Source organism: Rhineura floridana, chromosome 4 (assembly GCF_030035675.1).
Source record: "Rhineura floridana isolate rRhiFlo1 chromosome 4, rRhiFlo1.hap2, whole genome shotgun sequence".
Lineage (NCBI taxonomy): Eukaryota > Metazoa > Chordata > Lepidosauria > Squamata > Rhineuridae > Rhineura > Rhineura floridana.
Window position 1 is genome coordinate 98,094,333 of NC_084483.1, and position 16,458 is coordinate 98,110,790.

At 38.6% G+C, this 16,458-nt stretch overlaps 1 protein-coding gene and 1 non-coding gene across 10 annotated transcripts in view; one reads left to right on the plus strand and one right to left on the minus strand.

Annotated features, from left to right (window-relative positions):
* Window positions 1-16,458, plus strand: part of TPD52L1 (TPD52 like 1) — a 73,960-nt gene that overhangs the window by 53,834 nt on the left and 3,668 nt on the right. For 7 of the 9 annotated variants that reach the window (XM_061623754.1, XM_061623762.1, XM_061623761.1 and 4 more), the window contains 5 exons: window positions 669-817; window positions 8,192-8,293; window positions 13,034-13,048; window positions 14,141-14,179; window positions 15,843-15,903. In XM_061623754.1, the coding sequence (XP_061479738.1) occupies window positions 669-817; window positions 8,192-8,293; window positions 13,034-13,048; window positions 14,141-14,179; window positions 15,843-15,903 (366 nt within the window). Of the gene's footprint in view, window positions 1-668; window positions 818-8,191; window positions 8,294-10,496; window positions 10,558-13,033; window positions 13,049-14,140; window positions 14,180-15,842; window positions 15,904-16,458 lie in introns of all 9 variants that reach the window. The other 2 variants (XM_061623763.1, XM_061623755.1) reach the window with 2 other exon arrangements.
* LOC133384747 (5S ribosomal RNA) lies at window positions 16,265-16,383 on the minus strand. The gene has a single exon (XR_009762677.1). It is a non-coding gene; the product is annotated as a 5S ribosomal RNA (ribosomal RNA).

Sequence of the window (16,458 nt, forward strand, 5' to 3'; positions counted from 1 at the left end):
GGTATTCAGATGCATTGAAGTTAATGGACATGACTAACTTAGATTCATCATTTCAATGGGTCTTCTCTGAGTAGGACTTAGCTGAATACAACCCCATGTTTTGTGATATTGCATGGAATTTGTTACTGGCATGCTCTCTCCTACTATTCTGTACAGGTTCAGAAAATGTTTGGATGGGGAATTTTTACCTATGTAAAATTAGAGTGACTCAGTCCTACACTATGTATCTTTTTTAAAATTTATCTCATGGCCCTGAAACTTAAGTTTAACTAACAGCATATATAAGTATGTTTTGCTTCCTGTTACTGGTTTTTTTCCCCCCTAATTCTTTGGGCGGAACAAATGTATGTAAGTACCTAGGAGTTTTATGTCCAGTTCTCCCACGTGGTGAAAAGTGGTTCTATAATCATAATGATAAACAGTTTATCTCAGTCACACTCCTCATGAATAATCGTATTCCTAGATATTGGCACGCTGTAGGTAAATATGAAAAGCAATGAAATTCATGTGGAATTATTTTGCTGTCTTGGGTCTCAACTTTCTGTTAGGCCTAGAGATTCCAGATACTGTGGTATTTTTATTCATGAAGAAGGAATATCACCTAAAATTATTTTGCATGCATCATGAGGAAGAATAATGCAACCTTCTCTTTTGTTAATTCTATACAGCTTGAAGATGAAATTGTGACTTTGCGACAAGTGTTAGCAGCAAAAGACAAGCAGCTTCTGGAAATAAAACAAAAGCTTGGTATCAACCTGATGAATGAACTGAAACAGAACTTTAGCAAGAGCTGGCATAATATGCAAACTACGACTGCGTGAGTGCAAACCTACACATCCATCCTTTTCCTTTGTCCTATTTTCATTATAAAATTAGTATGGTACACAGTGGCGTCACTAGGGTTGGTGTCACCTGGTGCGGTAACTCATGGTGTCACCCCCATGGACCTTCTCCCATACCAGACCATACAGATCCTTAGTAATGTTTTTTGTACTAATGTTACTCGTAAATCGTAATTCCCATATATCACTGAATGTAATGGCAATAGTGACATAAACAACTAGCAAAATTAAAATTACACCTTTAAATTACAATATCATACGCACAGCTCAAATTCTTGCTCTTATTACTAATGGGAGTTTATTATCTTGCATATGCCCATAGTAAATTTTCAGATACTTTCAGACCCTCAGCAATTTTCAAGTGGTCTCTGTAGAAGAAAGGTTTGGGAACCCCTGGAATAAGACACCTGCTTATGTCCCTATGCTGCTCTCTCCCCTCATTTAGGTGCCTGGGATGCATGCGTGTAGACACACCTCCTTACAGTTATGGAAAGTGATTCTTAATAATAAGTCTCCAGACACAAAGTTACATAGGTATTTATCAGTTGTTTAGTAGAAAATTCAGAGCTGCAGGGTCCCTTCATGATAGTTACAGCCACCCTTTTTTGCTCCTGGATTAAGAATGAGATCTTTGTTAATGCATTCTCTCACAACAATAAATATCACTAGGAGCCAATCAGCATGAAAGTGGAGAGCGTTAGCAACTGAGAAGAGTCTTCTCAGTGGCTGACTCACCTCCTTTCACTCTGATTGGCTCCAATCTGCAGAAAAGGCAAGGAAGCATAATAGAAGACTCTTCTCAGTGACTAACACACTCCCTTTTCATGCTGACTGTAGGATGCTTGGAAACATAGGGACCCTGCTCCCAAAAAAGCAGAGGGACTAAGATCCCCTGGGCGACTACCCCCCTGGTGCTTATGGACATGACCGTAATATATTTTGTGACGTGCAAGTTTGACATTATTTATACTGGATTTATACTGGATTTTATTGTATATGTAAGTCGCCTAGAGTAGCCGTTAATTCGGCCAGACAGGCGACTCACAAATAAAATTTTGTTGTTGTTGTTATCATTATTATTATTTATTATTATTAAAGTGTGTTTAGGATTACACTGATGGCATTCCCAAATATGTACTTTCACACAGACTTTGGTTTTCCATAACACAATGTTTGTCCAAGCCTCCACACTTGGGGGGGCACTACTTGCACACCCCTTCCATAAGCACATCAAAGTTGGATACACACCTGAACCAAGACCCAGACAAAAGGGCACTCAAAACAAAAAGGTAATTACAGTGGCTGAGTAGATCTTGTACAGTGGTTATACTGACTGGGCAGCCACTGTCCTTCACATTTTACAAAATACTTTTTCCTATACAAAGATTAAATTTCTGTGTATGAAAAAGTAATATATGAAGTGGTCTCAATAGGGAGAAAAGTAAACAAATGAATGATGATCCAAATGTTTTTCATTCTCACGTTATGAAGCTAACTGCCAGATGATGTATCACCTTCGCTACGCATGCAGCGTAGACTGAAAAAACAGCACCCAAGCCACCATTCAATACGTGCACGTGTTCTTTCCAACATGAATCTACAGGTCTCAAAAAGTAATGTGTGACAAACTCCTCAAACACCTTATAACATGCCTCAAACATGGTCTCTTGTTCTACCAGCATGCCTTCACACCATCACTTTGCCAAAACATAAGGATAGGTAAATTGCTTTTAGGGAGGTTCACAATTATGATTTCCTATTTATTTAATCTAAAAATATTTAAAATATATAAAAACAGCCAGGGGAAGATATTGGAGAAATATAAAATAAATACAAATAAAAAAGGGGGGGGGAGGTGAAAAGACCTTAAATGTGCTACTCACCATCTCTCAGCCCATCCTCCCCTCAGGATGAAAACAATGGAGAACCATGACCACCCCCAGGAAGAAGGGCACACTTAAAATGTAGAGGAAAAAATCATCTACAACCATAGTGTGAAATCAAATACTTATTGGGACAGAGTATGAAGAAATATTTATATAAACATGACTCTCAAATATGTTTATGAATTACATAATCTTTAATTACATTTATAGTGCAATCTGATGTTTGTTTACTCAGAAGCAAGTCCCAATGTATTCAATGGGGCTTACTCAAACTGGGAAGTGTGCAGAGAACTACAGCCTCAAGTGATAAGGAACTTGTTCTTTTAAGTTGAGACCTTATCCAAGTCTGAGTCTGTGTTGGAATTGCTTTTTAATATGTTTTTAAGCCTTTTCTTTTTTTAAAAAAAATGTTTTTTTAAAGCTTTTAAAAAATATTTTCAAAAATGTTTTAATATATTTTAAAGTCTGTTTTTATGATGTTTTAAAGTGCTTTTAGTGCTTTTGTTTGCCGCCCTGGGCTCCTACTGGGAGGAAGGGCGGGATATAAATCAAATAATAAAGAAATAAACTTCATTCACCCAACCCAAAATTCAGAATCATGCCTCTTTAGGCTGTTTTCCAACTGTTTATTCTTGCTTTATGGTTACTGGATTTTAAATGGCTTTATTTCTTGTTGTGAGCTGCCTTGGTTTCCAACCCTACCTCACAGGGTCGTTGGAAAGACTACACACACACACTGCAGATGTATAAATACATACAGCCCATATAATAGTTTATTGTCAAACCAGTTGGTCATTGCAGAAAAATCAGTATTAGTTTTTAAAAAATCAGTATTCGTTTCCTACAGAATAAAAACTCTAATACCTAAGTAAGTCCTGCCTACTTGCTTTAAAATAGGACTGGAGGGGGGGGGGCAGAAAGAGAACACAAACACAATTCTTTTTTACATTCACTCCAAAGTCCCATTGATTTTCAGCACATTCATTTACTCTGGAGATATGGGATTAGCAATGCTTTTACCCCCACAAAAGCAAGTATTGGGAAGGTTTTGAAAACACTGCCCAGGATCTGACTCCTGCACACAAGAGGGAAAAAAACTGAAATATATATACTTACCCAATTTATGAGATTTTCAGATAAACGGGGGGGGGGGAAACCACCATTTTCTGGCCTTGCAATGAGGTTTACTAGACACTGCCACAGGTCAAACAAACACTTCACTGATTGGCTGCAATCCTGAATGGGCGGGGTTAAAGCTACGAAGTGCTATACCGTAGTTTAAAAAAAGATTTAACGGGGGCGGCTGATGTTTTTATGTATATCTCGAGAACTGGACCACCTAGAAACTTAATTTTTTAAAAAATTAAAGCTGAGAATCACCCCCCTCTGATGGTGTCACCTGGTGTGGTCCGCACCCCCTGCACCTCCCTAGTGAAGCCAGAGCTTGGAAAAGTTACTTTTTTGAACTACAACTCCCATCAGCCCCAGCCAGCGGCTGGGGCTGATGAGAGTTGTAGTTCAAAAAAGTAACTTTTCCAAGCTCTGAGTGAAGCCACTGGGGGGCGGCAGACGTTTTTATGTATATCTCGAGAACCGGACCACCTAGAAACTTAATTTTTTTTTAAATTAAAGCTGAGAGTAACCCCCCACTCTGATGGTGTCACCTGGTGCGGTCCGCACCCCCTGCACCCCCCTAGTGATGCCACTGATGGTACAATGACTAATATATTGGGCTTTGTTTTATCTCTGAGCCATGAAGCTTGCTGGAAGGCCTTGGTTAAGTCCCCATAGTCCCTTGCTTATCTGAATCCAAGGCTGTTGACATTTTATAGACAGTGTCAGAAATGTAATTGATAGATAATTTCTCTGGAAAACATATTGGTCCTTCTAGAATGTGGAAATTCACAGAATAACTCCATGAAAGAGCAGTTTTTCCTTTGGAAACCTGTCTTCCCTAATTAACAATGTTGGCTGGGTCATGTAAGAGAGATTGCTCTTGCTATGACTTTGATTATGGTTTTGATCACCACAAGAGTTCCTACTGACCATTTCCCTCTCAAGTTTTAAAAGCTGCTAACTCTTTGGTAGGAAGTGGTGCAGAAAAAGTGGTGCTACCTCTTTGGTAGGAAGTGGTGCAGCTGTGTCCACAGTTCTGTTCTACATGACATCTCACTTTTTGGGATCCCAGCATCTGTTTTCTACAAAAGGCTTCTTTACTCATGACACTAACATAGGCAGATCCAGATTCATACAAATCCAAACTCCTACTATTGGAATAACCTTGTATAGTAACTGCAACTACGGGAATTCTGCACCATATTTGTTTCAGTGGGTTTTGAAACTTTAAGATAAAAAAACCCTTACGTTTTATCCATGGTGTGCTACAAGCTTTCTTCTTGTATCTAATTAATCTACATACCCATATTAAAAAAAATTTTTTTTAATTGATTTTAGAGAAGAGTTAGGGCACTAAACAAATTCATTTATATGTAAATGAAGCATAGAAATTGCAAGATAAGGCATACAGGCTTAAGTTAAAGTTAAAAGTTGTTTTTTAATGTTTTTAACGCTGTTTTGTTTTAATGTATTTTAAGATCTGTTTTTATGATGTTTTAAAGTGTTTTTAGCTCTTTGTTTGCCGCTCTGGAGTCCTCCTGGGAGGAAGGGCGGGATACAAATTAAATAATAAATAAATAAATAAAATAGGTTCCACATCAGGTAAGTAGCAACACATTCCACAGACTCACCATAGTATGCTTGCTTCCATGCACCTAGACTTAATTTGGCCTTTTAGCGCCAGTCTTTTTTTTCTTCTTCATGTGGGGAATATTAATGCTATGAAGGCAGCTGCACACTGATACACTAGTTTTCTTTATATACTTTCATTCGGACTTAAGTGAATGACATATGTTAGTAGGGACAGGCCGTATGAGGGAAGGGACAATGTAGGGAGACAGATATGTATATAATATTGTTACAGGCACCCAGCCTCCAAGCAGTGAGAGCGTTCAGGGCTGAACAATCCCTGTATTGTATTTTACAGTAGGTACATGCCATCTTCTGTTATCCTGCAAACCACCATGCATGTTGAACACTGACCAAGTTCCCCATTATAACCAGGATTTGGAGTTGATTTGCAAACCATGCTTTAAGAAGGAACCCAGTTGCTGTTAACTAGGAACAAGGCATCAATTTCTGTCCCATCCTGTCTTCAGTGCAATCAGTGCTGTTTCCGTTCCTCTACAGTTCAGCTTCCATTAAAACCTACATTGTTTGTCTCACTGTCTGCTATGGCCAAACCTAATGTAATTACATAATCAATTTCAATGCATTTCAAGGGAAACATCAAAAACAATGTGGAAAATAATGTAATTATTTGCATAACATATGCAGACTAAAAACAGTAATAGTCAATGCTGCTTGCATTCGTTTGTGTGATTTCTTTTCCTGACCTCCAACAATCAGGCAAGTTTTCTGCTCCCTTTTCTGTTTTTGATGGAGTTCTGTGATGAAGGTTGGTGCAGATCTAACCCCTAGCCATTGATGAGGTAGTTGGAAATTTTGCACCAGGAAAAGAGCTCAACATTGCTTCTGTGGTGCACCATAGCAGAAAGGCAGCAAGCACATGCTTTGTTCGGGGATTTAAGTCCAAAAGCCAAGAAAGGTATATTGAGCTACAGAAAAGTCAATTCTCAGAGTATAGAAAAATTGCCTGAATTGGGTTAAAGAAAGTAAGCAATCGAATGTGTTCATTGGTTTCTGCTGTGATTGTTGCACCAATTGCATGTGCAAACCTGAATAGTAATGTTTTGAATGTAATTCTGTTCATTTATTATTTTATAGCAGTAGTCAACATACTAACAATAGATTATTAATAACATTTTTAGGTCAGTATCATAAATATATACCTCCAGACAGAAGAGAAGATGAATTGTAAGAGGAAAATGTGCATATTCAGCGAATAGATTAGCAGCTGAATAGTTACTAGCCTCTGAATGTTAAAAAGCTTAGCAGCCCTGATGGAGAATGCAAGCATAGCAAGTCAAAGCATATTGTTTAAATCTGGCATGTGCAAATTTAAGAGGATTGTGACTAAAACATGTTTTGCATTAAGTGATTGCTTTAAGAGAAGCAGCTTGAACTGTTTTGAATACACTATTTGTTGTCTAGATATCCTCAAGGAATCCTAGAATAGTTGTAGTGTTACAAAATGACTGAAACAGCTGGGACCTGGGAGACCAGGGTTCAAATCCCCACTCAGTTATAAAGCTCACTGGGTGACTTTGGGCCAGTTACTGTCTCTCAGTGTAAGTTACCTCACAAGGTTGTTGAGATAATAAAATCAGGAGGGGGAGAACCATGTTTGTATGCCAACTTGAGCTCCTTGGAGAAAAAATAGAATATCAGTGTAATAATAAATAAAAATAAATAGTTGCTTGCATACTTACTACATTTGTGTCCCATCCTTGCTCCACGGAGTTCTGGTATATTTTTTCCATGCATCTCTCTCTCAGGCAGACAAGACTGTGAGATACTGGTTTGCCAAGTGGGTGTAATAGCTGTGTGAAGATTTGAACCAGATTTCCTTGAGCAAATTCCAACACTGTGTTCCAGGCCTGCACGAGTTATGATCCGTTTGGCTGAATGCCTCCCACCAACCAGCTGTGATGGTCTGTGTGGCTGTGGTGGTGTGTTTTGTAGTTCCAGGCAGGGAGCCAAAAACAGGCTGTTTGGTGAGCAGGCACACATCAGGGACTATTATCACGGTTTCACTTTTTGTGGTGTTTGCTTCCATTTCATGTCTTGGAGCCATCCTCCATATTACGCAAGATGATGCAGTAGAATTCTTTCTCATATCAGACTGTAGATGGGTAATCAATTCTGAATGCTTCCTGACATAAAAGCAGTCTATATGCATTAAGTAGACTAGTGACTAACATATTAGAGACTAACATATGCTGCACAGTACTTTTAATGTTGTGTAGTTTTATTTACTAAGTGTAGGGAGCTTTTTCTACATGGAGACAGCATTCAAGAAACTGTGTTCTTAGATGGTACAGCCCAAAATTCTACTGCTTCAGGATCAGTGAGGGGACAGGCCAGAACGGTGATGGAGGGTTGGAGAGAGAGGAGGTCAAAGAACTAGTCTTCTACTGTTGTGCATCCCCTGCCAATTCTGTGCAGATCCTAAGTTTTTTATTACAACTAGTTGCTTTCCGGTGGATAACATAACTGATTTATGGGACATAGGAAGGAGATTTAACTCCTATATATGACTATTAGCATTTGTTAAACTTTTTAAAAACCATATCCTGCTCTTGCGTTGTTCTTGCAAATGAGTTTAATGTAAAGCAGTCTCAGGCCTTATAGTAGAATGGAGGCTTTCTGATTTCAACAGTATGAGAAGCTAATGGCTTGAGCTTAAAGGTTTCTTGTTTATACTATACTAATTGTTAATTCCAGATATAAGAAGACACAAGAGACTCTGAGTCAAGCAGGTCAAAAGGCCACAGCAGCTATCAGCAATGTCGGAACAGTCATCAGCAAGAAGTTTGGAGACATGAGGTACAGAAATTTTAACTTAATTTCTGGGAGAAAATTCAGGGTCTCCCCCTCCCCGACACTGCTTTAATTCCCAGCACTGCAAGATTTTAAGTTGAACCCTGGCTAAAGCAACTTTCCTTTTTCCTGTTGTATCACAAAGGAACTAAATGATAGCTTATTAAGATGTAATTCTGATTTAAATCCTGGTGCATTAGCAGAGAAACCAATGAGAATATGTGTTGGAATTCCATCTACTAATTAATCTTAGGAAATATAGCAACAGGGCCACAAAAATCTATTAATCTCATTCTTTTCATTAATGGAATCTTGGAGACTGAAATCTTTTGAAGAATATAAGTTTGCCTCCAAGCTGTTAATGTCAAGCATAAATACGACTGTGTTGTTACTTTATCAAATTTCAAAGGAACATTAATAAAGACTTTTGTAAAAGTATCTGACATCTCCCATATCTCCTTTCACTGACTTCAACAGAATACTCTATACAAAGAAAGGTAGATCTGTTCAGAGATTCCTTTGCAGCGAAATCAGTTTCCCAAATGTAATCATATGGAGGAAGAAGCAATTGCTGATTATTCCCTTTGTAGGGTAGCAAGGATGTCTTCTTCAGGCTTACAAGGCAACTGTTATCTGCTCCCTTACTCAGTTGAACTAACAGCAGATTTGTGGTATAGGGGGATTTACACTGCGAAGAGGGCACAGGATAAAAGGATTAAACACCCTCTTCCAGACAATCTATCTATTTTGAATAACTATTTTGAATCTATTTTGAATATCTTCAAAATAATGCCTTGGGACCACTATGTAACAAAAGAGAGAAACCCCCCAGAAAATTCTAATCATGAATTGTTGCATGTAGGTTGGCCCTGTAGTTGCAGTCCTCCTTGACTTCACTGGAAAGCCTCATGCTGACTTTAAAGGAATTTGAGACCAATCCTACAGCAACTGCAACTACAGATGCCAGTGATTGTGTAAGATATTTGATTAAACGTTAATGTTGGCATTTCTGATTTCCTCATCCCCAGCTGAAGCAAAGCCAGTTACAAACTGCATTTGCTTGTGTTATCCTTTGTTGACTTTTCCTTAGCCATTCTCTCTCCTTGTTGTTTGTTCCTCCTTTCCTTCTTCTCCCTTTACTTCCACTGCTTGATCCTTGGGGTGTAATAATTTTTGTGTGCACACTCTGTAAAGCAGTGTTCTTCAATCTAGGCTCCCCAGGAGTTGTAAGTCTCCCATCATCCCCAACCATCTTAGTTAGTAGTTGGGGATAATGGGAGTTAAAGTCCAACATAATCTAGGGACCTGTAAAGCATCATGTATATTGATGGTGCTGTATAAATAATAAGTGAACACAATGTTAAAATGCTGTTTGCATTCCACTGTGTACATTGACAAATTAACCTTTGTTTCCATTTCTTATGCTGCAGCTGTTTAATGGCGAATCAAGGTCAAGATAAGGCCCTGTTATTGCCACCTACTGTCAACCTCCTGCAACAACTCATTCACAACCTTTCAAAAAGTTTAGTGTCTTTTAACAAACTACTAAATAATCTCAAGTACCAAGCCCCAGAGGCTTTTGTCTCGAAGGGCCAAACCCAGATTCAGGTTTCTAATCCCCAAAACACTAAGCTTTTGGAGGAGAGACTCTCTAGCTTCCACATACCTAATACAATTCCAAAGAACATGATCCACAGTTTCCACCACCCCACAGAGCTATACATACTACCCTGAACAAACCACTCCTAAGAGCACAGTGGCCCATTAGGACTCTAAACATGCTAACCTGTCTCTGTTGTCCTTTCAAGTGAAAAATTCTAAAGTCCTTCAAAGTTGGACAAAAGAAAAATATCCGCCGATCCGTAGTTTCCATCTCCCACTGCTTCTGCCACTCACTCAGCATCAAAAGTTTAACCCTCCCAACTTCTGACTCCCAAAGTGGACAGAGACAACATAAAATCAATGCTCCTCTGTTCCAGTGACTTCTTAGCCTGATCAACTATCTTATTCCCAACAGTGCCCACATGAGTTGGGATCCAACAAAACTGAACTAGAATACCAATATGCATCAGTTCAGTATTCAACCTCCAAATCTCATTCACTATACTACTTTTACATCCTATACCACCATTCTGAATAGTCAACAAACCTGACAATGAGTCTGAAATTTCCATGTCATTTTATGTTCTACATTGTTTTGCACTGATAGATGCTACAGAGAATCTTTTGAACACTCCCCCCACACACACAAGCAAAGAGAATGTGAAATGGTAGGATATTTACTATAGCCTAAAACCTGTATTTTAGATTTTTGTATGAATCATTATCTCTTGCATGAAGAGTTTACAATGTTTATTTCGTAATTGTGCATCTCTTGCAGTCATAGTACAAGAGAAAGAAATTGAGCATAGGACTAGATCAAGAAAGCTATCACGTCTAGCATGTTACATTAATAAGTTGCTTGATCACACAATACCTGCTTGAGAATAGTGTTGTCACTAATTTAGACATGATGACACTTAATTTTTTTAGGGGTGTTTGTCTGTTTCCTGTAAGGGAAATGTCCTACACTAGTTTGAAAGGGATTTGTGTGCCAACTTAAATTTTGCAGGAGGACTGATTACAGCTTGGTAAATTGGTAAATACTGCCTGGGAATTAAAAGATAAATTCAGGGCAGAAACTATTGCTTATTCTGTTGAATTGGTTACTGTTTCTTAACTTGGTTAAGTGTTCAGATGCTATAGCACAATAGAACAATGCCTCCTTAATCCTTAGTGCCTGTAAGTTTGAGCTCATTCATGAACATCAAGATAATTACTAATTTTATCATTTGATAGCTTTTACCTGATCATGTGAATCCTTCCATTTGTATTTGAAGTAGTAATAAGTGCTAAATGCTACCTATAGTATTTAAATTGTAGAAGCAAGCTATTGCTTAATATTTCGCAGTGCAATCCTGTGCATGTTTACTCAGAGGTCAGTTCCATTAAGTTCAGTGGGTCTTACTACCAAGTAAGTGTGCATAGGATTGCAGTCTTAGTTATATGTATGTGAATTATAGTGGATGTAAATTTTACATCATTTCATACCAAGCCTTCAGCCTGATGTCTTCATCCATTGGAGCATCTTGTTACAAAACCTGATGATGAGGGCTATTCAAGCCTAAGCATCAAGGTTTCAGAGGTTCCTGGGATATGCAAACCTAGAAATCTCAATGCACAAGGAGCACATGCATTATTAAAACTGAAACAGCATCCTTCTCTTTGCAAAGATCAGTATTTGGAATTTTATATAGTCAGTATCTGGAACTGCATATACAACCATGAGTGCTAGATACAAAGATCCAGCACTGGGAATTGCATGCACAGTCCTCTTTTGCATGTCTACTTCCCAGTCCAGCTGAAAAATGGGTGCAGAAGTCATTGGGTGATTATAGTTGATATTTTACCATGCACCTGATGTGTAGTAGAATGTTTATCACTCTGCAAGTTAATACAAACTAAGTGGTTTTATGCTCACCCTGGTAGGCTGCCACTTGCTAAATGGTCATCTGTACCTGCCCCTGCTCCTTGTGCCATTACTGGATGAGGTTGAAAATGTCAAGAGAACAGCTAGATAAAATAGGAGTTTGACTAGATAACAAATAATATGCGTTTCAATTACATGTTAAAAATCAACAGTACCAACAGTAAAAGCAAGACACAATTTACCACATTCTTTGACACTGTATTTACATAACAACCAAGTTCAGGACTTGATAGAGCTTGCATCATCAGTTGATGACCTAATTTAAATTACAAGGACTTTGCCTTTTTGATTTGTGTCGGATTGTATTACATTTGCCGGGTGCGCAGTCAACTGACCGCTGCTGCTGCATAACTTCCACTCATTCAAATGGAGTTTGGAATTCTCACACCAGTCTCGCTGAGCTAAGGATTGCACAGCAGCATTTGGTCGATTGCTTTTCATACAGTGTTTCTAACCCACCATTCCTTTTAATTTTGCTCTGTAATCCAATCTTATCAGCTGTAAGTAACTGGCCCCACTAAATCATCAAGTTGCATCTGTTGCAATTGATTTGATGGAGCTGAAACACTGAACCAGCCCACGGGTTGTAAAGACTAATCATTTGAAGATTCCCTCTCGGTTCCCACTTGTGTTAGTTATTTAAAACAAAATGAACATTTATTCTGCCTTCTGAGCACTCTTCCTTTGGTATTAATTTAGCTTTCAGGAATAATAATGAAGTTACATCCACATCTCTAAGATAGTCATGAGCTAGGACTATTCACATTTTGTAGCTCTGCATGTATGGAATTGCATGAAGAATTCAGTAACAAACATGGATTCCTTAGAATTTCATAGTTAATTGACAGAGCTCTGGGGGGGGCATTTTCAAACTGGATTATGTTGTTATCTTCAACCCAATTTGAGACTGCAGCAGCTGGTGACTAGTTGTGGAAGCAAACTCAACATATGCAAGTTTCCAAATAGAGGGTGCACAGTTAGCAACTTAATGAAAAATCAGCTTACACAAATGTTTTAAAAACTTACACAAATGTTTTAAATGTGCTTGGTGTTGAGTATTCCATGTTCAAGTTTTGGGAAAAGAACGTTTTCTGCAACTGTATGTTATATGCTTTCAAGTCGATTACAACTTATGGCAATCCTATGAATCTTCTAAAATATATATTCATATACCTGTGCTTAACTCTTTTTAATTTTTCCTCATGCTGCTGTTCCAGGTCACATTCACTTGGGTAAGATAAATGTATGTTGCTGCTGTGTTTGGCATACTTTATTTTATGGAAAAGGACACATGACGTTCTCTGTGGTCCAAGATTAGAAGCTTGTATTATTTCAATTGGAACATCTTGATTTTATAGCTTAATTAGACAGTGTAGAAATTGCTGAAGCCCCTGAAGAAAACCTTGGATAGAATTCAGAATGTTGCTCATGTACTCCCGATTAGATTAGACCAAATCCCACATAATGAAGGTATTCAAAATGTATTTCTCGCAAGCGAATAAATATACAATCTCTCAACAATCCCCCCCCCACAAAAATTGAAACATAGGCATTAAACACTCAATAGAATTTTTTTTTACTGTTTTTCAGAGACTAAGCACTATTGAATGGCTATTGTTAACCTCACTGGATGATCCTTTCTGGTTTAATAAGCTGAGTTATGGAAGATTGTTGTGCCCACACATGCAGCCCTTTGCCTTTCTCAGTGCACTGTGATTAAATCTGGAAGTCTTCAATTAACCATTGTTTCCCATTCTGTCCCAACTGGAACGGAACATGCCAGGCCTTTTAAAACAACTTTAAACTGTGGTTGAACATCCTGGTTTGTTCTAAACCTGGACAGAATGGGAAATGATGGTTAATTGAAGACTTCCAGGTTTAATTATTGAGCAGCACCAATTCCACAATAAATGCCTATCTGGAAGCACCCTCTCTCTTCCGCAGTGGAGAAATGGCTATCTGTGCCTCCCTTCTCACCCACCCACACTCTCGCTTCTCATTCTGTTGACTCATCTCTGTTAGGTGAGCTACTTATTTATGTTAACAGCTGTCGGATGGAAACACTTTTCAATTGCAGCTGCACCACCCGTGAAATGTACTAAGCAGGGTGAGTTTCAGCAAAGATCTGTACAGTTCCTTTTGAGTCTTGGTTCCGGCTTTTAGACCCGCGCACATCTTATATGTAGCTTTTTTTCCAGAACATATGAGTACCAGAAATTGACTTAGAATTGAAATTAATCTACAGCTAAAATGTTATTACTGCTGTTCATATTACAAACTTGTATTAATAGTTTTTAAATTTTTCTCTCTTCTCTCCCATGCAGTTACTCTATTCGCCATTCCATAAGTATGCCTGCTATGAGGTAAAACGTCCACATCATTATTGTAATATGTCAGTATAAAAACTTGTGATTCTGACCATGCAGCTGTTATTTTAGTGAATAATTGGAAATGCTGTTAACTACACAAATGAAAAAAAAATAACTTTGACTTTTTTTAACCTTCCCCCGTCTTCTGATGTATATTTTTATTTGATTAAAGAGAACTTTGTGTTGGAATCAGTTCTCATAAGAGGGCCTTGTGTCTGATTCTGACTTGAGGAAAAGCAGAAGGTGAAAAAGATATTCAGACGTTGGAACTTATTGGTAGGAAGATTACCAAGAAATAATTTGTGATAGAAAATGGCAGGTGATTTTTGTTAATGAATTAACCAGTGCCATTGCAACTAATCTTAAGTAAAATAATGTAAATAATATTTCAGTGGTATTTGATATCTGATGTGTTTTATAAGAGAATTTAAGGCTTAAAGGAGAGAGGTCACATTCACATTTTCCAATCTTGGTCACTGTCACTATCAAAATTTCCAAGAACAAAGACTTTGTTAGGGTGTTTTAACTCAGAAGCAGTCCTGCTTCCAATTTCCGGGATTTCTCAACTACAGAGCCACTGTTGTTCCAAACTGTGGGCTGCAAGTGCTGATACTGCTTGCAAGACACTGTAATTTTGTATAAAGTGTGCTTTAAAATATACAGAAATAACAAAATGCACTTCTAGAGCAATTACAGTCTATATTTAATGCTTCCTGCTGTTCTGCACCATGACTGCAAAACTGGCTCCTATCACCTTCTATTTGAGATCAACCCTTCAGTCCAAGTGTGTGTTCATATAAAAACTGGGAAATTTGAATGTAGTACCATTTGACCATCGTCTGAGTAGTCAGATCCCCAGTCCACATTAATTCCCATTGATTTCAGTGGAATATATTCCCAAATAGGTTTTGCCATTAAGAAAGACATCAAAAATCATTTTTCATTTGTGAATCGCCCCAGTTGGGTTAGTTATGGCTGTGAGCCACTTTGTATGGATGGTCGGAAGTAGAAACCTTCTTCCCAACCAGTGTCATTTCTCCTTGACAGGGAGACAGGCTGGAATATGTGAGACGTACTCCCTAGAATTGTTGTGCTCCCTAGAAACCCCTATGCTATAAAGACAGGACTCTGTAGCTTATCAAAATATTTGTACATATTTGTAGCTTTAAAAACATCTTAGGACCAAATATTGCATGGCCTTGTATGGTGGCATAGAAGGCTTTAACTGAATTAAGACCATGGGGCACTTTAACCCTTTCCCCCCATAGCGTCCTAATCAGGATCTGGCCTCTTTGTGCCTGTGCTTTTCAATGGAAGGAACACTCACATTGGCATCAAGGGGGTGAGCTTTCCTCTCATTGCAAATAGCATGCGTGAGGAGGCCTGATGCCAATTGGATCATGGAGAAGCAGAGTTAAAGCTCCAAACGGCAATCACAATGTGACCCAGCTCATCACACACACACAGAGACAGACAGAACCAAATGATGAAAATGTTATATCCAGTTTTACCCTTAGTTTGGTGTAATTGAAATCCAGACATGGTGACACAAGCCATTGTTTGCAGGATTGTGTGCTGGCAAAATTACCTGGAAACAACCAAGTACATGAACAAGTGTAAGACTTATAATTTTGTTCTTTGTTTCACCTTCTTTTAGGAATTCTCCTACATTCAAATCCTTTGAAGAAAAGGTTGAGACCACTGTCACAAGCCTGAAGGTATAGATAAGAAAAGAGGGCTGTACCAGCTGGTTTTTGTGGTCTATCACTGAAAATAGCACAAGAAGCTTACAATAGTTCACCCCATCCTAAAGCCAATCATTGATTGTTCCTACACTTGCCAAGTTTTGTGTGCAAGTTTGTACATCCAATAGAACCTCCCAACAAACACACCTCTTTTTACTCTCTCTCTCTCTCTCTCTCTCTCACACACACACACACACACACACACACACACACTGTTATATGCCTTCAAGTCGATTATGACTTATGGCAACCCTATGAATCTTTTTTATATATATATTCATAGGGTTTTCATGGTAAGAGATACTCAGAGGTGTTTTACCGTTGCCTTCCTCTAAGCCTACGGCACCCGGTATTCCCAGGCGGTCTCCCATCCAAGTACTAACCAGGCCTGACCCTGCGTAGCTTCCAAGATCAGACGAGATCGGGAGTGTTCAGGGTACTATGGCCGTAGACACATATATATTCTCTCTCTCTCCCTCCCTCCCTCCCTCCCTCCCTCCCACACACACACCCACACACACACACATG